Genomic DNA, 26,785 nt, shown 5'->3' on the forward strand with positions numbered 1-26,785 from the left:
AATGGCGTCCATTGGAGCTGGCGTCAGCTCTCAAGTCACTGGAAGTCCACTGCAGCCCTGGACTCTTAGAAACAATGATTTTAAGACAATACACAGCTGTCCCTTGTAGAACAGGGTTTCACGCAGTGGCTTCTTCTTTTTACCATTATCCCATAACTGAGGGACAAAGGGGTTTGGTGACTTAGACAGGAAGGCCCAGCTTGTAAGCACCAGGGCCCGGCCTTGGGTTCTTGGGTTCTGACCACCCACTCAGGGCTCAGGGTGCCACTGTCTGAGTCATCTTCCTAGACCATTTCGATTTCACTGCCAGTTCCTGTTCACCCAGCATCAGTTCTGCCTCTCCTTGGGTCTCCAGGGCAGTGTGGAGAAGAGAGAAACAGAAAGCGTCTGACAAACATAGGAAGAGATGACATCCACTGTAGGTTAATCTCAACCCAAGGAATTCCATTCCTGAAGCTTTCAAACTCACCTAAGTTTCCCTTACATCACAAATATCCACCGTAGTTCAGGAACCTTGTCCAACCCAAAGCAGTTCACACCCTGTAACTGGTTTTTTTTTTTTTTTTTTTTTTTTTTACTACTTTGTGGGTTATACTTTCTTCCACCCTAGAAAGAAAAAAAAAAAAAAAAAAACCAAAGGTTAGAAAAGAAAGGAGACAACGTCATTATTAGACTACTTTCTGCTGACTAGAGGGGGTATAGAGTCTTTGGGGCAAGTTTGATCTTCACAGTCAGGATATCTAATTTCTTCTTGTTTCTTCTTTGCACACGACTACTTAATGAAGCAGGACCAGCAGCAACCCTGCCCCTCAGGGGCCTAGCATTTATATACCATGTGGAAAATTCCCAGAATTCCAAACATCCCAAGATCGCAGACGCTATCTGCAGCTGGTAAAATCACACCCCTGCTAGAGCGTGAGGAAAATCTTAGTCCGCTGCTGTGGACAGTCTGAAGCAGCCCCATATCCCACACCTGGGATTAAAATGAAAACATACTTCTATGATATTTCTGAGGTTTTTTTTTTTAAAGAAAACAAAATCCCAGAGTTCTCACTTCAACACCATTTAGTAATAACAGACAGGAGACGTGTGACACTGGATTGTTTTTCTCTTCGGAGGGGACAGGATTGCAGGCTTCTTTGTCTCATGAGTTCTTCGGTGTGTTGGACCAGAGATAACCAGTGCCTTGGAGGTAGAGAATCCCAAGCAGGCTGCTGCTCTGTGGGGTTTTCACTCTTGGCACCTGTGCCACCTGCCAAGCCTTGGCTGTACTCTGGTAATTTCTTAGTGCACCACAGCCTCGTGGAGTTTAATTTGAAGGAGAAGAGAAAAAAGGATACCAGCATCGAGGTCACCTTTCTTGGCAACAATGTAACGTCCTCGGTCAAGATCACCATGTACGTAAGTGTCCTATGGCTAAGCCCCTCTTTCCTGTGTATATATGTTCCGGGTCAGGGGACAGTGCCTACTACAGATCTACTCGCATGTAGGAGCTGCCGGTTTGGGATCAGTACCACCTTAATTAAGCACAGCGTATTCTGATGCTAGCGAACAAGGCTAGTGGGCAGCACCCAAGGTCATTAGTTCTCAGGAGGAAACAGTGCTCAGGGGGCCAGGCAGAATTGTGTTAGGGATGTCATCAGGAAGGAGTGCCTCAGTCACCATCCTCCTGCAGGAGTGACCAGGGCCTTAGGAGCTGGCCCATGGAAGGAGGAGTTGCGACGGGGTTAGTTGCCTGAAGGCAACCCAAGGCAGAAGGCCAGTTAAAGTGTGAGGTTAGGACCAGAAGGGGTGCTTCGAGTTTGTGGGACCTGAACGGATCATTTCCATTCCTTTGTGGCAGACTTGGCTCTGGGGAACTGGGGAACTGGTGGGACCAAGTTTGGGACAAAAGAGCAAAGAACTGCACCTTCGGGGTGGGGGGTGGGGGCTGGGAGTTGGGGGGGTAAGGGGTGGGGTGGGCAAAAGCCTAGCAGGGAGTGAGAGTCAGGGACAAGGCGGGGCTGTTTCTTTAAAAAGCAATTGGGTTCCCTTACTAGCTAACAGCAAACCCTCTAATCAGACATGTAAGCACTGGTTCTGTTAGGGTCCAGTCAGGAAAACAGAGCCGATGCAGAAGCGACCCCAAAAGGGATGTGACAGAGCAAACTCATCACAACCGCACTGGGAAAGCTGCAGGAGATGGGAGGCATCGGAGCAAAAGCAGAGCTTACCGCATTGGCTGCTGGGAGGAGCCAGAAGCCCCACAGGAAGTGTAGCCCCTTCACAAGCCTGGCCCAACCTAGAGGCCCTCAGGGGCCAGGGCCTGCTTCCCTCAGACAGCGCTTGCCAGATCTGCTGACAAAGTAGCTGCAAGCAAAGGTTTGCAGGAGGAAAAAAAGCTGAACAAACATAGGGGCATGCACAGTGTACACCCCTCTGAACACTTCCTGGTCCACTTCACTGAGCTATGAGAGCGCAGTGACAGCGCCTAAGTGGGTTGGGGATGCCATCAGGGAAACAAGGATTTGCAGGAGTGAGCTGGACAATGGGTTAGTAAGAAAAGGACACAGAGGTGTGCCTGGAAGACAACGGTCAGGTGTGGGATGTGGGACAAGAGAAGGCTGGAGAGATAAATTGAGCGTTGGAAGGACAAATTTGAAATTGTAATTTCTGGCCCGAGAGCAGTTGGGGAGCCCTCAGCTGGGCGTGGAAGGCTGTGTTCTCAGGCTGCCCTGCTGAACTGTGAGGAGATCATTCCTCCTGAGCTGCTGGACATCCTGCCACTGGGCAGTGTTCTGTCTACAGAACCCTTCCGGGTCCTGAATCTGCAGGTGCCCACAGCGGCTTGTGGGTGGACTGTAGTGGGCTAGTGAGCTGAGGACTTTCCACAGTATCTGTTCAAAGTTGGGCTGCTTCTGGAAGGGCTTTCCTTTGTCTCTGTAGCCAGTTGGTGGGTCAACAGCTACTAATGGAGATCTTGGCACTGACACACTAGATCTTCTGGATCGGTAAAAACACTGTTCCTGCCCACCAGTCACTGGAGACTCAGCACAAGCTGGAGCCGAGGTCCTCTGGGTGGATGGGTGGCTTAGCCTTCACTCCCAAAGGACATGACTGCTGAAGAAAGACTCCTAGTGCATTAACTCCAACCACCTCATTTTTGTAAACTAAAAGAAATCAGAAATTAGAAGGATAAATGCCAGGGAGAAGTGTGTTTTTTTTCCCCTACTTTCTATTACTTTGTAAAAGCTCAAGTTTTCATTTTTAACTGGAGCAACTGGCCAAGCCACCCACTCAAAGCACCTTTATAATTCATAAGGTCTCTGATAAAAGCAATTTCTTAAATTCTACTTTTCTCTGGCATATTATAAAACGCTTCTGAGCAGAGGCAGCTTTTCTATACTGGGACAAAGTCTTTCTGCAAAACGAGGCAACAATGCGAATGCCTACTTCTGGATGCGGAAAACACACCAAGAAGATACCACTGCTCTGTAAAACTGGAAAGAAAAGGGGAACTGGGCTGGCGTTCAGGACCCAACCTGCTGTGGTGTGGAGAAGCGTCTGTACCCTGACCCTCTCCCTTGTTCTCAGAGTCCCCCACTTTCTCAGAGACCAGGGTCGAAGGACACTCAGTTCACTACCCAAACCCCGGGCAACCAGTTCCTCCCGCAGTACAAGAGAGTTAAGCATTTTTCTTTGGGAAAGAGCTGTTTCAGAAATCTTGAACTTGAGTGATCTCGGTGGACAGTGAAATAATCACATGGAAAGTCCCTTAAATAAAAATGTTTATTGACTTTCCAATAATGGAAAAAAATTAACAAGTATTTCCTGGGTATTGTTCAAAATTGTTGGTCTATGGGCAGGGGACCGGTGAGGATCACAAAATAAGTTAATTAATTAATTAATTAATTAATTAAAAATGCTGGCTCTATTTTCAAGGAGCCAGTGCCTCTGTACTTGACAGCTGACCAGGTTTACCCACAGAGCCCCTTGGCTCAACGGCAGGTAAAGCACAGAGCCATGCTCATCTCCTCTCCCCTTGCCTTTCAGACCTAAAGATCACCTTGAAGGGAGAGGGATCATCGCCCATCAAAACCCACACTGCCAGATAAACCAGGTGAAGCTCAAGTTCCACATTTCTAGCCGGGTTTGGAGAAAAGACAGGACTCCCATTGTTGGGACTTTCTGTACCGCTCCTCTGCCAGTCAATGACAGGTGAGTCACAGAACACCCCCCCAACACACACACACACACACACACACACACACACACACACACACACACACACACACACATGCATCCCCACAACACCACCGAGTACAGCTCTGGACCTTCGAGGTGCTGCTTGATGAAGCTCAACCTCACTATAGTGATAACCATCTTATCCCGAGAGGGATCGGCTGAGACCCTGGGTTCTCCTGAACCTTCTGTAGCACCATGTTGAGTTGAAAGTTTTAGGGAGGAAGCCAGAGAAGCTGATGAGTTCTCCTCCCTACCCAACACGTGAAGCTTTTGCGTCTGCTTTATGCATTTGGTTTTAGTTAAGGTTTTATCAGAATATTCATCATGGTGCAATTTCTCCCTCCTTAGCCTCTTCTTCAACTGTGTCATTGGAAGTACTCTTGGGTGTACTCGAGGCATTCCAATAAGTAGCCTTGCCACCTACTGTTGGCACAGAGAGAGCAGGAATAGGCTAAAAAGTAGGGAAGTGTAGACTCCTTTTGCTAGACATGGGGCACAGGAAAGAAAAGACATGCAACTTCTCCTGGCAACCAAGAACCTGCCTCCTGCCGTTCTTCAACAACATGTCTGTTGCTCACACAGCAAGAAGACGGTCTGCATCCCTGAGCCAGTGCGTCTGCAAGTGAGCATGGCTGTTCTCCGGGACCTGAAAATGGCCTGTGTGTAGCCTGAGCCTACTCTTGAGGCAGAGGCCGGAATTTTTCGAGGGCAGTGTGGCAAGGGCTGTTTGCAAGCGCCATATTCTACCCTGTTTCTACTAAGGGGGGGAAGGCCAAATTCTTGGTGGTTTTCTCCATAAGTAGTTACTGTGGAAGGGACAGGTGACTCATATTACAGAACTTGATCTCCGTCACCGACTTACAAAGCTTTATACAGATGCCATTTCAGCTTCTCTATTTCAACACAACTGTGATTGCCTCACAGCCTTAAGTATCTATACTTAGGATTCAATGGAAAATGTACTCGGAGAAATGTTTTAAATAAATTGTCATGGAATATCGGAATCATTTTGGTTGTTTTGTTGAAATGTAATTCTGCTGCACACACACACACACACACACACAATTATTTATTACTTACGGGGCTACGGAGATGACTTGGTGACATGCATACACACATAGTAATTAAGCAAATAAATGTTTAAAGATTTAAAAAAAGTGATTTACAGAAGATAGCTATTGTTGTCGGCTATAATTAGTCCTGGAAGAAAATGTTCAGTTTTGTAATGGACAGTGGATCACAGATACTTATAACCTGTCAAGCCCTCAGGAAAGAGTGACTGCTGCTGTAGTATTTAGACATGACACTTAGCCATGATAGAGGAGAATAATTGTAAATCTCTCTCTCTCTCTCTCTCTCTCTCTCTCTCCCTCTCTCTCCCCACACACGCACACGCGCACGTACACACACACACACACACACACACACACACACACACACACACACACCCTGAGGCTCAGGGTGTATCCCGGAAGAAGGAACAGAGAGAACACAGGAGTTGGAAGGCGGTGAGTGTTGTGTGGCAATTTCCTCTGAATTGGACGTTTTCCTCTTGAAAGAAAAAGGAGGCTCACGAGAATCAGGAAGTAAATAAGGGCCCTGAGTCCTGGAAAGACGTCACTTAGAAGATTCACAAGACCTCACCTCAAAACTATAGAATGAGGAAGGACAGCCATGTAGAAGAGCCCTGTTAGAGCAGCCCACGGGTTCAGAGAGCTCCAGAAATGAGCTTTTGTGTGTCTTTACCCAGGCTTGGATCAGCTTCTTGGTAATGTAGCTGCCTTTGAGGTTTTCATGCTTCTGTAAGTAAAGCTCTTACTTGTGATCCTGTAGCCTCAGTGAACTCGTTGGTTAGCTAGGTTAGACTTTTGTGGAATTGTTACTGTGGTCAGTTGCTGGTTCCCTATTTGGGGCGAGTAGATGTTTGTATGAATCCTCTCAAGATGTCACAAGACACCAGCACACGCCCCATGTGGCCTCTTTTGACAAAGCCTTTATCTAAACTATACTAGTATGAAATATTCCTCCTACACCATCTTGTGTGATGGCATACGTTACTATTACTTGTGTTGGTTGTTTTTCTATTGCTGTGGCGAAAGTTACTATGGCCAAGGCAACCTATGAAAGAAAGCATTAAATTGGGGCTCAAGGTGGCAGAGGGATAGAGTCCATAGAGGCTGGGAGCATGGCAACAGCAGGGCAGGTGTGGAACTGAAGCAGCTTGTCTATTTTTAAAACATGTTCTACTGGTTCTTTGCAAATGTCATTCACATCATGCCTCCAATCCCACTCATTTCCCCTTCCCCTCATACCCATCCTCCACCCTTGCAATCTCACCCACAACAGAGAAAAATAATCTCATCGTGGAAGTGGTAGTGTGTCAGTGTGTCCCACAAATATATCCTTTTGTCCACACTTCTTGGCTTGCAAATATTCATTGTGATGATTCATTGGTCTGGTATGAGGCCTCTGCTACTCTATCTACTGGATCCTCACTGGGCCTCCTCTTAGACATCCTGTTGTTGCCTTGTGTCATGGAGATACTGTAGTTTTGGATCTGTAGGACCCGCCCCTTTGTGCACTCCAGCAGTCCATTGATGGGCTAGATAGTGGGATGGGCCAATTCAAAACCTTGCATCTGGGTTTGAGGGGTATCTGAGTTGGTCACCCCGATGGCTCTCCTGCTCTTAGGTTAGTTCACCAGCAACCTCACCTCCCATCCCCTCGACTCTAAGGACTTCTGGGCCAGCTCTCCCTACTGCCATACATGGCAAGGGATGAGGAAGGGGAGGAGGGCACCTCTCCTTTGTCTACAACAACAGACAGAAGGCAGGGCTGGCTCTCCTGAACTCACCTGCAATCCCCATGTCCAGGGCCAGCTCTAACGTGTTGCCCAGGCAAGATGTAGGATGCTCTCTCCTGAGTGCTGGGCAGGCTCAGTTCTCCTGCTCTCATGGCCTCAACATAGCCAACTCTCCCACCTGCCACTGGTGGTGAGGGTAAGAGGGAGGGAGAGGATCTCTCCCTAGCTGACACTACCACAGAGTTGACAAGAGGTGAGGTTGACTCTTCCACACAGAGCTTATATTTTATCTCCGTGTAGGAGGCAGAGCTAACTTGGAATGGCATAGGCTTTTGAAACCTCAAAGCCTACCCTCAGTGATGTACTTCCTCCAACGAGACCATATCTCCTAGCCCTTCCCACGCAGTTCAACTACCGGGGACCAAGCACTCAAATATATGGGCCCATAGGGGCCATTCTCGCTCAAACCACCACATCCTTATATTGATTATTTTGTCACGCTGTGAAAAGGAACTTCTAAAGTCACATTCCCTTCCATTCTTTTGGCAAGGCAATCTCTAACAGTCTTGGGCAAAGAAGAAAGTGAATTCTGGCAACAACCAGACTGAATTTGGAGTCGGAAACATTCCAAGTAAAACAAGCAATTAAAAAAAAAATCAGGCAGGGTGATATTCATTCTTAACCCCAACATTCAAAAGGCCGAGGCAGGTGGATCTCTGTGAGTTCCAGGCCAGCCAGGGATATATAGTGTTGGGGTTTAAATCTCGGCCCACGTCCAGACAGAAAGCACCAAACCAACATGGTTCCACGTGGAGAGGTTTAATGAAAGAAGAAGAGTAGAAGGGGGGAGCCTTCTGTAAAGGCTGGCCATGAGCACATGGAGAGAAGGAAGAGGGCAAGAGAGCAGAGCAGAGAGGGAAAGAGCAAGAGAGCGAGGAGGGGGGCAAGCAACCCATTATATAGTGTCAGGCAAGGCTGGCTGTTGCCAGGCAACTGTGGGGCGGAGCATACCTGGCTGTTGCCAGGTAGCTGTGGGGGTGGAGCTTAGACAGAATACCAATATTAGAGGTGATGGTGGCGTGTCTCTAGGGAACCTAGAAATGTGGGTATGGGATGTTTGTCTGGTCTTAGAGTTGGCTGTTTCTTTGTTGTCCAGGGTCTGTGGAACCATCTGAGGAGAGGTCAGAAGGAACAGGTCCAATAGACAAGTCTGTATCTGTGAGAGGACTGGAACATCTAGAGGTGGCTTCTCTGGAGCCGTCCTGGGTGTAGTAAGCGCATGGACTTGACAAGATACTGGAACACACACACACACACACACACACACACACACACACACACACACACACACACACTATAGATAAAGAATAAGATTAAGCGCATTTGGGACATCCCATACCCACGTTTCTAGGTTCCCTAGATCAATGGCTGCCAAGTGATTGAAACCGTCTAGAAAATCCTGCCTATTTTCGGATCCCTTATCCATGAAGAGACACAAATGTTTATTGTGTAAGCTGTTATTTTTTTAATGCTATATAACTTTTTTTAAAAAAAAAAATATGGACTTGATACCTGAGAGTGTTTCTCCTTTTAAAAGGGTCATCATTTACAGGGGCTGGAGAGAGGGCTCAGTGGTTAAGAGCACTGACTGCTCTTCCAGAGGTCCTGAGTTCAAATCCCAGCAACCACATGGTGGCTCACAACCATCCGTAATGGGGTCCGATGCCCTCTTCTGGTGTGTCTGAAGACAGCGACAGTGTACTCACATACATAAAGGAAATAAATCTTTTAAAAAGGGGGCGCATTTACGGTCTGTGGGTAGGGGATAGTAACAGATGTTGGGCTCTCAGTGCTGGAGTGGCTTCTTCAGCTGACCAGAGGTTTGAAGCATCATGTAGCTTTTGAGGGAAGAAAGTGGGCCTTCATTGAGTCATCACTTCCCGAATTTTGATCTTGTAAACGATGCATATCAGCCACAGCCAAAAGTTAGATGGTAACCTCAAACTGGGTAGTAAATACAAGAGTAGTGGGAACTCAGAGCCATCCTCAGCTACATAGCAAGTAAGAGGCCAACCTGGGCTACTTGGGATGCTCAAGAATAAACAAAAAAAGACTGTTTACAATATTCTGGGGGAACTGTATGGTTTTCTGTGGCTAGTGGAGTGAGAGCTTCTGAAGATTCAAAGAGAAGCTGGGGGCTGCAGTCCTACAGTCACAGACACAGGGAAGAGGGCAGCCAGACAGGCTGCCCTACCTCACTCTTCTCCCCTGTCCTGCTCATGACAAAGAGTTACCCTAGCAGAAGCCAGAGGAGAATAGACAAAACACAAAACAAAACAAAACAAAAAACTTGGTCCATAGAGGTCCAGGGCATAGAGCAGGGATGGATGGATTCTAGATTCACCTAGATTCCCTCCCAGATGGTTCTCTTTTTAAACTTAGCTTAAAATATACTCCCATAGATGAGTTTTAAAGAAAGTTGTTGACTTCTGGTTCACTCTGTAACAAAGGCAGGGGGAGTGAGGTGAGCCACAGGGTATGGTTATACCATGTGGACCAGGTCATGCAGAACGCAGATGCCAGGCCTCAGGTCTTCCGAGTCGTGGCAACGGAAGCTTCAGGAGAGTCAACGCAGTGTCCATTTAGACATTCACGCATGAGCCTCGTTCTCTGCCTGCTGTAGCCTTGTAGGACGTTGTCACATGGGAAGAATCCACACATTCTCCAGTCAGCCGGCTTGCAATTTCCTTCCTTTATAAAACCTCAAGCCACTCTTTCTTTTACACTCTCTTGTAACCACCCAGCAGCTAGTGGATTTCCCTGGGGGTGACCTCAGCTGGCTTGGGCTTCGTCGAGCTCAAGTTCCGGTGGTTGTGACTCAGGGAACAGTGAGCATCCTAGGAGACACTGCATGGCCACAGGTCTCCATTAGCTGTTCCTTGTGCTTGTGACTTTTCTTCAAGTATGGGATAAATCATACCATGCTTCTGTGATTAAAAAAAAAAACCAAGATGCAGCTACTCTGGCTGGGCTTTGCCCTGTCTTTGGGGTATGGCCTGTGTGTCTTCACTAATGTCATCTGGTTTTAAAGCATCACCAAATGTAGCCACGTGTCATCGTGTCATCGCATGCCCCATCGGAAATGTTGGGTCTTTACTGTAACTGGGAAGCTAGTTTCTCTTATCATAGACTAATCTGAGAAATAAATACAATGAGAACATAGTCATATTTGAAGGGCCAACAGATGCTGTGAACTGCTGGCCCCTGAGCTGCACGGTCCTCTCTTTCTCAAACTAAAATCATAGACTAGCCATGTATGGGAGAAGTTTTCAAAACTCACTGTCTTAGGGTTTTCATTGCTGTGAAGAGACACCATGATCAAGGCAACACTTATAGATGACAACATTTAACTGGGGCTGGCTTACGGGTTCAGTCCATTATCATCACGGCAGGAAGCACAGCAGCACCCAGGCAGTCATGGTGCTGGAGGAGCTGAGGGCTCTACAACTTTATCCAAAGGAAGCTGGGAGTAGACTGTCCTCAGGCAGCTAGGAGGAAGGTCTTGAAGTCCACCCCCACAGTGACACACTTCCTCCGACAAGGCCACACCTCCTAATAGTGCTATTCGGTGACAAGCATATTCAACCACCACACTCACCCGTAGCTAGCAAGATGGCTGGGCAGGTAAAGGTACTTGATAGCAAGCCTAATGCTTTGAGTTTAGTTCCCAGGACCCACACAGCAGAAGGGGAGAGCAGACTCCTTCAAGGTTTCCTCTGACCTTCACATGTGCTGTGACGATCACACACAGACACATACACTCACACACAGAGATACACACACTCACATACACAGATACACACATACTGACACACACACACTGACACACACATAGACATACAGATACACACACACACAGATACACACACAGACATAGAGAGACACAAAAAGATACACACAGACACACATACACACTGAGACACACACAGATACATACACAGACATAGAGAGACACACACAGATACACACAGACACACACGCCACACATTCACACACACACACACACACAAGCACAAGAGAAAGAGAGAGAGATGTTAAAAGAAATCCACATCCCTTATTATCAACACATGTAATTAGTGGACTGAAAGAAAGACATGCAAGTCTTAGTATGAGATTTGGTAGCACACAGTGGTAGGTCTGGGCATCCTATCCAGGCCCATAGCCTTGTGTTGGGGAAACCTGGCTTTAAGCAGCTGGAGTGTCTGTGGGGTTGGCCAGCGGTGCTCTAGCAGGATGTGGCAATGCTTGATGACAGGACAAAGGCAGGGCTGGGAAACCCTCCATACCCACTGGACTCTCAGAACTCTGCTGAGAGCATTATGATTGTGGATTGAGTCAACCCAAATGTCAGATCCCCGACCAGACAACGCACCTGATGGAAGATTAAAGCAACTTGATCCCGGAACAAGGAGGCAGCAGAATCAGCTGGTGCTACATAGCTCTGCACTGTTTTTGTGGTGGTTTACCATGGGCTATGCTCTCCACACAGCTGTGAGGCACAGGCAGAGACTGCCTCTGCTCACACAGCAAGGATCAATCAAGATCACAGGGCTGGTATGCAAAGGAGCCTGGGACTCAAACCCCAACCGCAAAGGCCATTAACCAGAGCTGTGATTAGTCTCTCTGTACAAAGTACAAAGCACTCTAAAAGCACGCTCAAGTAAACTCTCCTCAAAGCCCCACAGTGAACCCCACAAGACTGGCTACAGAACATTTTGGAGCGTGCGCGAAATGAAAATATTGTTTAAAACAGGGGAAAAGTTACCAAACCAAAAAAAAAAGAAAAAATCAAAATGTTAACAGCGGAGCAGGAAACAAGGTCACATGTCCAGGCAGCCAGCCCTGCAGCCAAGTGAGCCACATGGGAATCCCAGACAATCGTGTGTGGATAGCTGACTGAGAACTCAGACAAGGCTTCATTTCGGTTGGTGGGTTCTTTTTGGAAAACAGGACTGGCCCATCAATACTGTGAGAACGAAGATGGGAACAGGAAGCCAGGGGAGTGTGGAGAAGACGTGAGTGGGACCGGAGATCACTGGAGTCTCTCTTGACAGCTGCACTCATGACCCTCTCTGAAGTCTTTCTCTGAGGAGTTGTGCTTCAAAAGCGTCTAGTGGCTCACAGATTGTGCCTTGGCTATAAATCTCTCAACGAAAGCGATGCTTTCTTTGGCCTATCTATGGGAACACTAGCAGCTAGCATGCTACGATAGTGTAGTGCCCTCACTGTTTATTAGAAAACAAACAAATGCTCCCCTCAGCAGTCTTCTATGACAATTTATCAAGAGCATTGGGTTTTCTTTGTAGTGTTTCGTTTCGTTTTGTTTTGTTTCTTTTTTCATTAACCCAATCTCTTCACTTGTTAAAGATCTGTTCTGCTTCTCTTTTCCTCTGGAGTCAGTTTCTGCAGTTGGCACACTGCTCTCAATCTGCCCATTTTACCTAAGTTATCTAATCTGCTGGTGTACAGTTAGTCATAGTATTCCCGTATATATTTTTATTTCTGTAAGCCCAGTAGTGATGTCTCTTTACTCTTGACTTCAGAAACCAAATCTTCTCACATTTTTATTGGCAAGTCCTGCTACAGGTGTATCAACCTTAGTGAGCCTTTCAAAGAAACACCTGGAAATAACTGGCTTCCCGTTCTCTGTTCTGTTAATTGGCACTAGTTTTTATTTTCTCCCTTGATTGGACATTCCTCGGTATTAAATCATTTTTTTTCCCAGTAGAGAAAGCCAAGCATATGGCTTTTGAGCTTTTGCATCTGCACTGCCAACCTCTCATGAGATCACAGATTTTGTTGTTGTTCCTGATACCCTCCCTCAAAAGAGACAGGGTCATGGGGTTCCAGCTCTTGGAGATGCCGTGGATGTTGTAGCAAGATGTTACCTCTGCTACCTGTGCTTTACCTCGAATCTCAGAAGATCAACATAGATCCCCAGCATTAACTCCCTATAAAATCTCAAGTACAGATTATGCTCCCTTTCTCATTCAAATCAAAGACCTCAGGGGATGTTTTCCAGATGCCCTCAGTTTGAATGCCTAGGGAGGACCCTACTGTCTAAAAATCCTCTCTCTCAGATCAGAAGACATTGTTCATGGACCCTTTCTCTGAGAACTGAAATGAGGGATCCTGTCCCCACCCACCTCTGGCTTCATTCGGACTAGCAGTGGACACCTGACTTAAGCCGGACCAGAGAGATTTTACTCTTGAATACTTGAAAGAACTAAGAGCTACCCAGCACTTCTCTTCTGGTAGATGGAATTGTTATGTGCAAGCTTGAGTAATGAAAGCAGTTTATTTCCCCCTGAGAATGGAGAAACAGAGAAGGCTAACCTGTAAGGAAAGAGAAACACATTGCCTATCGCCTGAGAGAAACAGAAAAGAGAGAGAGTGCCTGGGTTCCGGACGACTTTTTGTTTCCCTGATCCAGTCTTTGAAACCTTGTGGTAGTCTTGACATTAATTCCATAAGGCCGCCCTGTACTTTTATAATAAGTCTCACTTTGTTCCATCAATATCACTGTCAAGGAAAATAAAACTCCCAGAACACATATTCTATGATGGGTGGGGTTCTGATCCTGTTATATAAATTATCTTCTGTAAATCTCCCCATAATTCCAAGCATGACCTTATTTTACCTGTGAAAATACTGAGAGACAAGAAAGATTATATAACTTGCCCAATCTGTTACACCTAACGAGGGGTGAACTCACAATTCATACTGATTCCGGTTGAGCTCAGAATCTGGGCTCTATCCACCATGTTTTATGGTTCTTTTTCCAGTAGGCTGGAAACCAAAATGACTAGTACACAGAGCTCTACTCAATCGAGTGCCACTCTGCTTAATCACATATTACCTGTCGTATTCCCCAGTGTGTCCACGTCCTCCAGGGAACCCGCCTCCACATGTCACTTCACACGGTGCCTACAGTGCCTTGCAACCTGTGTGTGACAGAATTCTGTGATAGGTGAGGCTTAGGTTCTCAAAAACAGGGGCTTCGCTTCCTCTTTCTTTGTATCCCCCACCCACAGTACAATTCACTGGAAATACAAGGACATTTCAAATGGAACAGATGACGACGAACTTAAAGGCTCAGGAAAGAAGACAGGCTTAACTTAAAGGAGCAGTGGCAGCCTTTTCCTAAGTTTCCAGAATGTTCTTCATTTATGGATCTTGCTTGAGAATTCTACTTCCTGGTGTTATGTTTTAACATTTTCAGATCTCCAGAAGAAATAGCGATTTGCACACAGAAGGCATGACCCCAAAACATAAATCTTCTGTAGCTGCTGACCCAAACCAGTCCTGGACCTGCTAATCCTGCACTCTGAAAGGGATGCCTTGGGAATACTCCTGACCTCACTCTTGGGTTTGCTTCTGACCATGGGGTGACCGTCACACCGCCCTACCCCTCCTCAAGACACCGGCTTCTTCCACTTTGCAAAGGATTTCACAGTAAGGAGAAAGCCCAGTCCTTGCATGTGAGGTCACCTCTGAGTTGCAGCATTGCCCTTTTATGGAACGTAGCATATGCCTCATATTCTACAGGCATCCTGACGTCAGCCCGCTCACTCTATATACATCTTGCCCCAGCTGTTTGTCCTCTCCTGTGACAATAGCCACCGCGGTAATTCAGCTGTCCAGTCTTGAAACCTGAGTTATCTTTGACTCAGAATGTAATGGCACCAAAAATAAAAGCCATTTCTGCCCCCACCCCACCCCTGCCACCTGACCACATGCACATAATAGTTCTTTGTTTCTTCAAGTCTGGGATCTGTCCCTTCCTACCTGGTCTCTCTGAGAGAGAGAGCTCTGGGTTTTGGTACCAATCTCTTCACAAGTCTCTTTTCCTCTGGCCCTTCTACTGGTCCATACTGTTTGGCCGTGCCACTCAAACCCCATTCTCCTGATCCATAGTTTTCGCGGAATTCTCCTGATGACTTTAGAAGAACCTAGAATTCAGGACCTTCCCTGGCTAATTATATCTTTTGTCTTGATTCTCATTTACATTTTCCTGAAAGCAATACTCAGTCCCTGTTGAAGGAAGAAGGAAAACTAGGTAAATTTCCTGGAAAGGGCGACCCAATTGGTGCTTTCCCACTTTGCAGCCCTGGGGTCAAAGTGGCTAAACTACAAACGCCCCCTCACCTTTGTCATCCCAGCTTGAAAACTCCCGTGGTGTTCACCTTCAGTCTCCTGGTTGAGATTCTGAGGACAAACCAGCCCAGCCATGAGGGCACTCCCTTTTCGTTTGTCTGGTGTTTTTGAGACAGGGTCTCACATTTCTCAGGCTGGTCTAGTGCTCTTGAAACTCCTGCCACCGCACATGCGCAAGCGCGCACTCACTCTCCCGGATGCTCACCCAAAGCTCAATCTAGAACGGGCGCTGTGGTGTTTCTTGTATGGAAAGTACCGAGAATTGGCAAACTCAGAGGCGAGTGATCACAAAGCCGGGATTTTTATTCACACATTCAGCAAGTCCTTATTGTGTCCCTACTGTGTGTTTGGAAATCCTCCTGATAAAAACTGTAATCTCTTGAGTTGGAACACTCACTATGTGTCAGGTACAGTTCTGATTGCTTTTATAAATAGGTTTATTGAACTCTCATAATTATTTAATGCAAAATGTTTGTTTGTTTTTTCCAGTAGAGACTATCTTGTTTGTTTGGCTATTCTACATTTGATCAAGCTGAGATGCCCCACAGCGAAATAACTAGATAATAATATGAAGGCAAGTGAGAGTCAATATCTGGCTCTCTATTCTTAACCTTGGCTTCCTGATGATGGACATCCTAACTCAATACCCACTCAGAAATCATATATATATATATATATACACACACACACACACACACACACATATATATATATACATACACACACACACATATATTATATATAGGGGGTGCATGCCATGGTATATTTGCAGAAGTCAAAGAACAATTTCAAAGGCTGGAAGTTGGTTCTCTCTTTCTACCATGTCAATTCAAGGGTTCAAACTCAACGTCCATCAAGCACCACAGCAAGGGTAACACTGAGCCATCTCACACCCTCCCCCTTGGAACCAAGCCTCCAAGCCTAACAGTATCTCTAATCTCAGAACTCCTGGAGAGTCTCATGGCAGAGCTGGCCTTATGCACCCAGGCACAAGGACAGCCAAGACCTTAGCAAATCCATATGCTAAGGAACACCAAAGTCGTGCTTGCTAGGGTAGATAAAATGGCGCCCTGTAAATGTGGCAGTTTTGAGTATGCTTTCATGTCGAAGACAGATGTTTAAAATAATTTAGGAACTTTGTTGGGGGAATTGGGAAATGTAAGTGGTTAAGTGAAGAGAAATTATATCACAAGAAAGGGGATTCATGGAAAGGGGAAGGACCTGAACAGGACGAAGGTCAAGAGTAAGTAATATTTTCCTCTTGGGCACTTGAAGGAAGATGCACAAAGGCAAAGCTTCACTGGGCAGGAGGCGGGGAAATCAGGCCAGAATGATTCATCGTGGTCTCAAGGAACCGCAGAGAAAAACCTTCTTCCTCACTGGTCTTAAAGAACCAGAGAAAGGGTCCTGGCTTGGATAGAGGAGAGAGGCTGGGAAAACTGGAAAAATGGAATGAGAGGTCCGGAAATCCAAGTGTTAGCCTTCCCCCTCTTGAGAGAGACATCCTCTTAAGGGAGATGCGTGAGTCACTCTGATAATGGTAAATGAGGTGGACGGGCACCTAACAACTGCCAACTGAGGCCAAGCCTGAGACCCTGTGATGTGCCCCAGCCACAGCAGTGGATGAGAAAGCCCTTAGCTCTCAAGAGCCCAAGGGGGAGCCTGGAAAGAAATGAAGTGAGGGAGATGGTCCCAGGGGCCTACAGAGAACGGCGGCAACAGGGTAGGTGAGTGGCACAGTCAAGGTGGGAAAGGAGGATACCGAGTAGTGAGTAGGATTCAGGTCAGTAGAGTGCTTCTTCAGGCGTCTGAGCGAAAGCTCAGCTTCTAGGCTGCATAACTCAGATTCGTGGAGTGAGTGTGTCCCGGACTTCCCTGTCTGAAGTGACCATGTGACAACTGCTGCTGTGCACTGTGTGGAAGAGGCACTTTGGGAAAGGGCTGTGCTAGAGAATACCAAAGGTGAAGTACAGGTCCCTAAGTAAATTTCTGAAGGAGAAGATGGCTCAGCTTATGGATGCAGTGACACCGGAAGTGAAGCAGCTCACGATTCCAGCCCTGGGCCTGTGTAGGCACTTTGTGTGTAAGGTCTAGTCAGTGAACAGCCAGTGTGATAAGGTCTAATTAGTGAACAGCCAGTGTGATAGTGATAAGGTCTAATTAGTGAACAGCCAGTGTGATAAGGTCTAATTAGTGAATAGCCAGTGTGATAAGGTCTAATTAGTGAACAGCCAGTGTGATAAGGTCTAATTAGTGAACAGCCAGCGTGATAGTGATAAGGTCTAATAGTGAACAGCCAGTGTGATAAGGTCTAGTCAGTGAATAGCCAGTGTGATAAGGTCTAATTAGTGAATAGCCAGTGTGATAAGGTCTAATTAGTGAATAGCCAGTGTGATAAGGTCTAATTAGTGAATAGCCAGTGTGATAAGGTCTAATTAGTGAATAGCCAGTGTGATAGTGATAAGGGCTAATTAGTGAACAGCCAGTGTGATAAGGTCTAGTCAGTGAATAGGCAGTGTGATAAGGTCTAATTAGTGAATAGCCAGTGTGATAAGGTCTAATTAGTGAATAGGCAGTGTGATAAGGTCTAATTAGTGAATAGCCAGTGTGATAAGGTCTAATTAGTGAACAGCCAGTGTGATAAGGTCTAATTAGTGAATAGGCAGTGTGATAAGGTCTAATTAGTGAATAGCCAGTGTGATAAGGTCTAATTAGTGAACAGCCAGTGTGATAAGGTCTAATTAGTGAACAGCCAGTGTGATAAGGTCTAATTAGTGAATAGCCAGTGTGATAAGGTCTAATTAGTGAACAGCCAGTGTGATAAGGTCTAATTAGTGAACAGCCGCACATGCTTCCAGTTTAAAGCAAAGAAAATAACTCAAGACCAAGTCTTTTCTTCCTGCAGATGATAGTACCTGGTGACCAAAAATCAACAGAATCCCTGGACTCTAGGAAGACAGACAGACGCCCAGAGAGTCACGGGGCCTATCAGTGAATAAACCTTTGCCAGGAAAGTAGCCAGGCTGACTGAAGCCGCACCAGGAAGCAGCTCAGGTTTTATTCCAGTGGAATAGAAAACCATTTGAAATTTTGAACTGAAGGATAGTGAAGCCTTACACATGTTTATTTACTTTCCTTATGGCTAGACAGCAGGACCCTCGAAATGGCAGTGCCGGTGACACTGTCCTAGTCAGAAGGACTTTGGCTGGGTAAATAGAAAGACTGTTACTGGGTAAGCAGAAGCCTGAAATCTGGTTTCTGTTTACCAGAAAATCGGATCTCACTGGGCATGTTTATGTTTGCCAGGAATCTCCCTTAATTCTTTAATCCACCCCCAAAGGCCATCGACCTTGGGCAAGAGCAACTAGTTCCTGGTCAGTCAGAACAGTATCAGCTCAAAGACTCCCACCCTGCTCACTGCCATATAAAATCCACTTTCTTTTCCACTATCTTGCCCCCCCCCCATCCCTTTGCTCCACCCCCACCCCGCCCCACCAGATGGCCTTGGTAGTTTGATCACAATAAACCATTCTTTCTACCCACGGGGTGGTCTAGTGCAGTGGTTTCCCTGCACTCTTGCACACAATGGTGAAACTTTCAGATGAGCATTTTGTTGTGCGGGGAGGAGGGACAGAGGGATGGTTACATTGCAGGGAATCTAATTCTGAAGTAATGGTGGCTTGATGTTCGTGCTTACCACGGAGGAGGGTGGGATCTAGTCTGAAGACAGAGATAACAGTATAGCAAAAAAGCCTCCAAAGCTTGGGGCCTGAACAAATGAGCAAAGAGGTAGATGGGCGGGGCGGGGCGAGGTGGGGCGGGGCGAGACGGGGCGAGGTGGGGCGGGGCGAGACGGGGCGAGGTGGGGCGGGGCCTGGCGAGGTGGGGCGGGGCGAGACGGGGCGGGGCGGGGCGGGGCGAGGTGGGGGTGGCGAGCAAACGGTGAGGAAGACAGGATCGCTGCAAAGGGTTAAAGCATCATGCTTCCATTTAAATAGCTCTTCTAAAGAATGGGATGGAAGAAGAAAGGTGAGGAGGAAAGGAGAGGGAGAGAGACCTCAATTCGAAGTTACAAAGTGAATGCAATTTTGATACTCAACCTGACTGCATTACAAAATACAGAGACACAAAGTGTTCTCAAACCAAGTTCAGAAATACATGGAAATACCAGGATACAGCTGGGTTTGTTCCAGGAATAAGATAGATTTATTTCAGGATGTATGGGTTTTTGTTCTGTTTTTCTTGGCTTAAAAAAAAGCATCTCTATTGGTAGAATTTACAGTGTTATCAGAATAAAGGAGACAAGTAATCTCAGTAAATGTAGAGGCCCAGTGTGGCGACAGGAGCCTATAATCACCATTGGGGAAGTGGAGGCAGGAGGATGAGGAGTTTGAGGCCATCCTTGGGTATATAGCAAGTTTTAGTTCAGCCTGGGTTCCATGAAACCCTCAAAACAAACACCACAGACCAAAAGAATAAGAATAAAAAAAAGAGGGGTTGGGGATTTAGCTCAGTGGTAGAGCGCTTGCCTAGCAAGCACAAGGCCCTGGGTTCGGTCCCCAGCTTGAAAAAAAGAAAAGAAGAAAAAAAAGAAGAAAACCATTTGATAACATTAATATTCGTTCACATTTCAAAGGAATACGAATATAGAGAAATTTCATCTGAAAAAGAAAAAGAGAAGCATCTTAAGCACCGACTCTGTTTTTCTTAAGTAAAAAGAAACTGCTCAGACTTAAGCACTCCTCGGACTAATGACAAAATATCAAAAATCTTTTCCTCTAGGGAGCTGTAAAAGGAAGATGCCCTCTGCCATCCACTCTGTCCCCGTACTAAAGGTCCTACCTAACAGGTACCGGAAAGGACTGGCGGGGAAGGATGGGTCAGCAAAGAAGAAAAACTGTCGCTAAACATAGAGAACGTAATGTTATCTATGGAACGTAATGGAAAATCCTGCAGAATGTGTAGATTATGATGAGAATTAATGCATGTAAGAAAACCCTGCAGAATGTGTAGATTATGATGAGAATTAATGCATGTATTTATCATAATTACTGAGTGGAAGTTGAAATCACAAAACTTATTTGTATTATGTAAGCAGCAATGGGCAACCGGAAAGTAAGAAGTATTTAATGATAGCATCTATAATCACAACGAACTCATCAAATAACTACAAACATGAAACGTAACTGTGAGAAAATAAAGGAGACAAGAATGAAGTGCTAGGCTATGCTCAGAAATTGGAAAAAAAATCAGTGCTGTGGAGATAACAGTTGTCCACACTTGACCTGTGTATGCTTCAAAATGGACATGCTAGCTGTAAAGCTTATGTACAACTCAGGGAACAGTTATGTGCCATTGTAACCCAGGAACAGCTAGACTGCCAGATACCAAAGCTCACTCTAACACTACATCAGCTACTGTAAGGTGGCCTTACTAATGGATGGAAACAGAACAGGATGTAGCACAGGGGCACTACAAGAAGCAAACAGAGCTACCGTAGCCCAGCTCCAGAAAGAACTGTGGGTACAGGGGCATTTGACTTATGACAAAAGGTGGTGACGGATGCTAGTGTAATGGTTAATAACCATTTCAGTAACGAACGCCCAGTGGGCCTTGGCTTCATGCCACACTCCAAACCCAAATACAGGCTTCATCACGAACTGTAACACAATAAAACATTTAGAAGGATGAGATGGGGGCCATCTTTAGTGAGGTCCTCAAACAGGACACGGCAGTGATCTAGGAGAAGGGGGAGACCAATCCTACAGGGAAGTCAACATCTGTTCACCAAAAGATACCATTTAGAGGAAAAAGATTATTTCGGGGAAATGTGTAAAAGCTAGCAGAATGTTTTTAACCTGGCTATTTAAAGAATCTCTACACATCAGTAAAAGAAACAAGCAAATCGATAACTAAGAAACCAGACCAGCCTCTTCATAATAGAAAACACAGACAGGGTGAAGGGTGGGGGCTGGAGAGATGGCTCGACGGTTCAAGAGCAGCTGTTATGTAACCACGAAGTGTGGGTTTGCGTTCCAGTGGCGGTGGCACAAGCCAGGTGCCCCAGCACTTTAACCTCAGCTGTGAGGAGGGGCAGCAATAGGAGGGTGCAATAGAAACAAAAAAGCAGAAAAGAAAGAGTTTTCAACCTTGGTATTCATCCGGAAAATGAAAAGCTGCTATGGGCACCCACAAGGCGAAGGTTAGAAAAAGCAATCACGACTGCTCCAGAGGGACTCTCAGACATTGCTGAAAGAACGCAAGGTAGTACAGCCACTTAAGAAAACTGTCTGGCAGACGCCGCGGTAGTTGAACATGTCTGCACCCGGTCCCGACGCCTTGAGGATACCACTCCTAGGTATATGCTCACGAAATGCACACATATGCATACCAAAGCGTGTGTCCACAGGAACACGGAAAACAACCCGGAAGCTTATACATGTCAGAATGCATGGGGACACTGTGGTGCATTCTCACACTAGAGAGCCACATAGCAGCAAGAGCCATGGAGATGGAGCGAGCCTCCCCTTACGTGAGTCCTCAGCTGTTGGGAGTTTTCTTGGTGCCCCCCCTTCCCCGTGAGAAAGAACATGGAGCTGTGTGAGCACTGTCTGCCACCCCAGCCAGTCCCCGCCTCATGAGCAACACCAGAGATTACAACTGTTTGAAGCCACTAGATCAGGGCTAGGATTACACAGCATCAGGTAATCAGAACATACGTTAAAGTTTTGGAGGAAAAACGAAGTAGACCATATTCAGCAAGGTGTATACACCTGTGATCCTAGCACTCAGGAAGGGAAGGCAGGAGGATCCCAAGTTCGAGGACAGCCTCAGGTATAGTAGTGACATATTATCTCAATTAAAAAAAGATAACCAGACAAAAAGAGAGCAGAATATATTCAACTTGTCAGCCATTTTAAAATATTTGAGAAAAGAAAACTCACTGGCAAAATTTATAAAATCCCTTTGAGAACTAAAATTTAATGTTAGAATCACGAACAGGACACACACAGTTACTTGTGTTTTGAAATTAAAAGTTGAAGGGAACAATTGGGATTTAAAATTTTCTACTTTCTAAATTGAAACTTAACTTTGGGAATAAAATAACCACAGGTAAAAGTCATTGATCCTTTCAGACAATTTTTACAGCAACAACATAGGGAGAGGAGGCGTGAAGTGTTTTAATGTGTGCTTGCTGGATGCCATGTCCTGTCATAAGTGCGTTACCCAATCAGCTCACTGGAACCTCGCAACCCTGTGACGTGAGTTCATAGCCGTGCTTGACAGACCAGGCTCAGAGGCTATGTAAACCTGGCGATGTCCTGCAACCCATAAAACATGGAGTCAGGCCCAGTGCCTCTAGACCCTCCTCCTGAGAGGAAGGCTTATGAAGCTGAGTTTCTCCATGTCATGTCCATCCCCAATCTTGTCCCAGATCTTTCTGGAGGGCGGAGAGGAGAGGTCATCCAGGGGACGTGGAAGAGCGCCATCTGGCCGCAGGGACAGCAGCTCTGTGATCCTTAGAGTTCAGGAGTGTGGGGTGGACCCAAGGGAGCCTGTGCTCTGGACAGAACTTGAGAAGAGTTCTGGAGAGGACTTCTAGAAGCTGTGGAGGGAAACAGAAGAAGGACGTATGTCAGCGCCTTGTTCCAGGGAATTTGCCAGGTTTCACCGGATCCTTGTGGGGCTACCTCCTCTGTAGACCCCAGCTTTAACTGCACCCCAGTGCCTGGTCATGAGCTGTTATCTTTCAGTTCTTTCATTCTGCAATTTGGAGGGGTCACTTCGGAAGCTATCTAGGCCCCGTTCTCTTGGTCTGCGGGTGAGAGATGAAGCCATCCTCTGCTGCCTCTTCTTGAGTGCTTAATGCTCACGGACTTTGCTGCCTGGTTTTCCAGTCAAGTTGACACAGGCTGAAGTCATAGGAGAGGAGGGAACCTCAGTTAAGAAAATACCTCCGGGGGGCTGGGGATTTAGCTCAGTGGTAGAGCGCTTACCTAGGAAGCGCAAGGCCCTGGGTTTGGTCCCCAGCTCCGAAAAAAAGAACCAAAAAAAAAAAAAAAAAAGAAAAAGAAAATACCTCCGGAAGAGCTAGCTGTGGGGAAGCCTGCGGGGCGTTTTCTTAATTAGCGATTAATGGGGGAAGGCCCAGCCCATTGTGGATGGTGCTGTCCCTGGGCTGGTGGTCTTGGGTTCTGAAGAAAGCAGGCTGAGCAAGCCATGGGGAACAAGCCAGTAAGCAGCGTCCCTCTGTGGCCTCTGCATCAGCTCCTGCCTCCAGGTTCCTGCCCTGTGTGAGTTCCTGCCCTGACTTTTGATGATGCACAGCCGCAGGGAAGTGCAAGCCATGTAAACCCTTTCCTCTCCAAGTTCCTTTAGCCATGGTGTTTCATCACAGCCACAGAAACCCTAATGAGACATTGATAATGAAGAAAAACAACCCAATCTCTGTACGGAAATTCGATAGGCTTTGTAAGACGCTGATGAGGTCCTGCAGAGCAGAGCTGGAAGAAAGACCTGGGCAGAGAAGGCTGCTGCCCAGACCTCATCCACACAGGGGGCCTCCGCCAGGAGAGCAGCCACTGCTGAGGCCCCAGAGCTTGAGCGCCTGCTTCTAAGAGCAGACTGACTGCCCAGGAGACCTCCCAGTGGCTGTTTGCAATGGCAGCCATCAGCTGGCTCAGAACATACAAACGGCAGTCCACAGCAATCAGTTTTCACGCTGAGGGGAGAGTCTGAGTGGGGTGTGACAGATCTGTCTTTGGCAGAATGCATAGATGTGGGTAGCCTGAGGTTCAGTCGTCACCCAGTTCTTCTGAAGCTGAGGGCTGGATGTGGTCTCTCTTGGCCTCCTCCCAGACTGCTTCTCGGTTGGGAGAGGATTCTGCCAGCCACCACGCTGGAAACCAAACCACTTCTGCCAGATCCCAGCTGTTACTGAGGTGTTGGAAGTGCTGCCCCCTGCCAGCCCTTTCCCATAGGGTGGGAAGGCAGAGGGTAGGCTGCGGGGAGGGAAGGAGAAGCAGCCGGCAGTCACGAGGAAGCTGTGTGACCACTTATGGGCTATATGTTCGCCTGTTCTGAAGATTCTGTGGTTTGAAAGTAAAACCCACCTGTTCTTTCCTTCCTCTCTGCTATTTAAATACACAAGAAGGCCGGAGGCAAAACGGTGGTTCTGGGAAAGATTCCACGATGGTTTGGAATCATCCACATAGAGGAAATGACGTCAGGGCCAGAGGCGAGAAGGATTTCAGCTTGGGATGAAGCATGGATTGCTTCTGGGGTGTGAAGAGCTTGTGTAGGGGACCCCAAGACATCCTGTGATTTTGCACAGTGAGTTAGGCTCCCAGAAAAGGACGCCTCAGAAGAGCTAAGGTTATTTCTAACAGCAGCACAAAGTAGATTCTGTCCAGATTTGCTTTACTATAGAGCCAGCCGCAAAAGGACTAGTGTCCTTCAATGAATCTGTCCCCTGGGGTTTGGGAAACATCCGTAAGGCCTTTTATTTCCAGCCTTTATTTGAATATATTTTTTTTTTAATCTTCGGATAACTCCTTGAAGGAGTTAGGATTCGGAATTAGCAAAATGGAGACCCAAGGTCGCTTAGGGAAGAGAAGAGAGAGCAAAGCCAGAGACTGGGCAAAGGGGAAAGAAAGCAACCAGATTGCTTAACAGCCAAGCAACAGAACAGAGAAGTCATGCGCAGCTGGGGACGGAGAGGGTGAAGTGTGAGCAAGAGGGATGCTGAGAGCCACGAAACGAAACAACAGGGACAAGTAGGAGTCAGGCATGGGAAAGAATCCGAAAGAAGAGCAGAAGTCAGCGCTCTGTGAGGAAGCAGGCTGGACAGCACGAAGCGCCCACAGTTCACACTGGTCAGCAAGGAAGGGGTGCGGAAAGACAGAAAGAGGACAAGAGGACAGGAAAGTACTCTAAGGTATCCTGGGCTTCAGAGCTCCTCCTCAGGAAATGATAAAGCCCATAGCTCCGAAGCCAATGTCCGTCTTCACGGCTTCTATCGCTGGCTTTCTCATCAGCAACGTGATGAAAACACGCATGCATTCATTCACTCCGTGCACCTCGGAGGCCTTCCCGCCAGACTAGTTCTTCACATCTAGGGGGTGCTTATCTAAAAGTGCCAGGTTCCTTTGTGCACCCCTGTCACCAAGAATGCCTTCCAGGTTGTGGATGGCGGGACTTTCCTTAGGAAAAGCCAAGCCTCCACCATGGTTGGGTAGAGTCCAGACGAAAATGTCAAAGCACTATAAGATCAATCAGGAGACCATGAAAGCAACTTCCCAGAACTATCAAACACAGCCTTCCTGGCACGCACTCCTACAATCGAAATCCTGTTCCTACCTGGGTCTAAGACCAGGCCACTGCCCACACACGTGGGCTGCTGGGAAAATCCGGGCTGTCCTACGTGTGTCCTAGTAATGTTTTAGTCAAAGCACTGTCTGGGCCTCACCTGAGTGACCAGCACCGTCTGCCGCTGGGCAGGAGGAAAGCAAGATAGGGCCATTTGTTTCCCAAACTAATTGCCTGCCATCACCATTCGCTTTGGTTTTAACAGTCCTTCCTAGTGAAGACTCGGGGACAGCTTCTTCCCAGAACTCTCTGTGCCAGGGAGACAATCAGTAGAACCACGCCAGCATTCTCTTCCCTAGAAACACATGCCACATGCAAAAATCTCCTTAGCCCCAGCAGCAAGCAGTCTTAGCTATTAGCAAAAATCTAGCCACGCCCACCCCCGAAAGATGAGAGCCCATTGGTCTGCTCTGAATGTCGATCAGCCCATTCTCCACAAACTAACCACAACTAATCATGAGTAGGTTTAGAAAATCTTTCATACCATGCATACATCTGCTGTGAGCACAGGCAGGGTTGAGTTATAGCAGTGAGTCCTCTGAGGGGTTCAGAAATAGTGTCCGGAACAAGGCATATTCACCTCGCATACTTACACAGGATCCGGAGACGGCGTCTGTGCCCGTGTTAGTTCTGCCCTCACCTCATGTACTCCCCATCGCTCCTATAATCCATAAATGACTCTGATCCCGAAACCTCCTCAAAGTCCTCCAGCACCAGGCTGGTGGAGTCCTCACCCAGGGTGCCGCTGTCAGGCCTGGACATCCTGGCCCGGGGCAGAGGCACAGGGAAGTTGGTGGTAGCTGGAGGTGGGGAACAAGAGGGTGTTGGCAAGATGCAGATGGGCCGGGCCTGAGCAGGGGACACAGCTGCCTCCAGGGTTTCTTCATCCTCTTTCTCAGACTCTGGTGCCCCATCAGAGGCTGAGGGACTCAGGACATGGTAAAGGCTGGGAAGGCGGATGTCGAAGCGTAACCCAAACTTGGCAAACAGCTTGTCATTGAGGGTATAGAGTTTCTCGGAGATGTCATAGCCCAGCAGGGCTGAGAAAAGGCGGGAGATGTATCGCTCTCGGTTCAAAAGAAGGTGAAGATTTTTCCGGGGCCAGGAAATGTAGCTACATTCAGTCTCAGCGGTCAGCGTCACCTGAGGGGTTAGAAGCAGAGAGGGAAATGT

At 47.1% G+C, this 26,785-nt stretch overlaps 2 protein-coding genes and 1 long non-coding RNA gene across 13 annotated transcripts in view; 1 reads left to right on the forward strand and 2 right to left on the reverse strand.

The window, feature by feature from the left end:
* The window catches only part of Pla1a (phospholipase A1 member A), a 37,672-nt gene extending 32,448 nt beyond the window's left edge, over positions 1-5,224 (forward strand). Inside the window, exons 9-11 of the mRNA NM_138882.2 lie at positions 1,289-1,397; positions 4,033-4,197; positions 4,807-5,224. Of these exons, the coding sequence (NP_620237.1) occupies positions 1,289-1,397; positions 4,033-4,197; positions 4,807-4,891 (359 nt within the window). The 3' untranslated portion in view covers positions 4,892-5,224. The remainder of the gene's footprint in view (positions 1-1,288; positions 1,398-4,032; positions 4,198-4,806) is intronic.
* The window catches only part of Popdc2 (popeye domain cAMP effector 2), a 37,657-nt gene continuing 11,422 nt past the window's right edge, over positions 551-26,785 (reverse strand). For 3 of the 11 annotated variants that reach the window (XR_015632815.1, XM_087576610.1, XM_087576615.1), the window contains 2 exons: positions 26,206-26,755; positions 22,206-23,157 (listed from right to left, as the gene is read on the reverse strand). Coding sequence is in view for 7 of the 11 variants with exons in the window: in XM_087576610.1 (XP_087432736.1) it covers positions 26,249-26,755 (507 nt within the window). In the remaining 4 variants the exon portion in view is untranslated. Of the gene's footprint in view, positions 607-22,200; positions 23,158-25,712; positions 25,908-26,205; positions 26,756-26,785 lie in introns of those variants that run through there. The other 8 variants (XR_015632816.1, XM_087576612.1, XR_015632814.1 and 5 more) reach the window with 6 other exon arrangements.
* Positions 7,833-15,436, reverse strand: LOC148002612 (uncharacterized). Its single transcript, XR_015633468.1, has 4 exons — positions 15,236-15,436; positions 14,876-15,121; positions 13,947-14,031; positions 7,833-10,014 (listed from the first exon to the last, which is right to left on the reverse strand). It is a non-coding gene; the product is annotated as an uncharacterized LOC148002612 (long non-coding RNA).

Source organism: Rattus norvegicus, chromosome 11 (genome assembly GCF_021556685.1).
Source record: "Rattus norvegicus strain SHRSP/BbbUtx chromosome 11, alternate assembly SHRSP_T2T, whole genome shotgun sequence".
Classification (NCBI taxonomy): domain Eukaryota; kingdom Metazoa; phylum Chordata; class Mammalia; order Rodentia; family Muridae; genus Rattus; species Rattus norvegicus.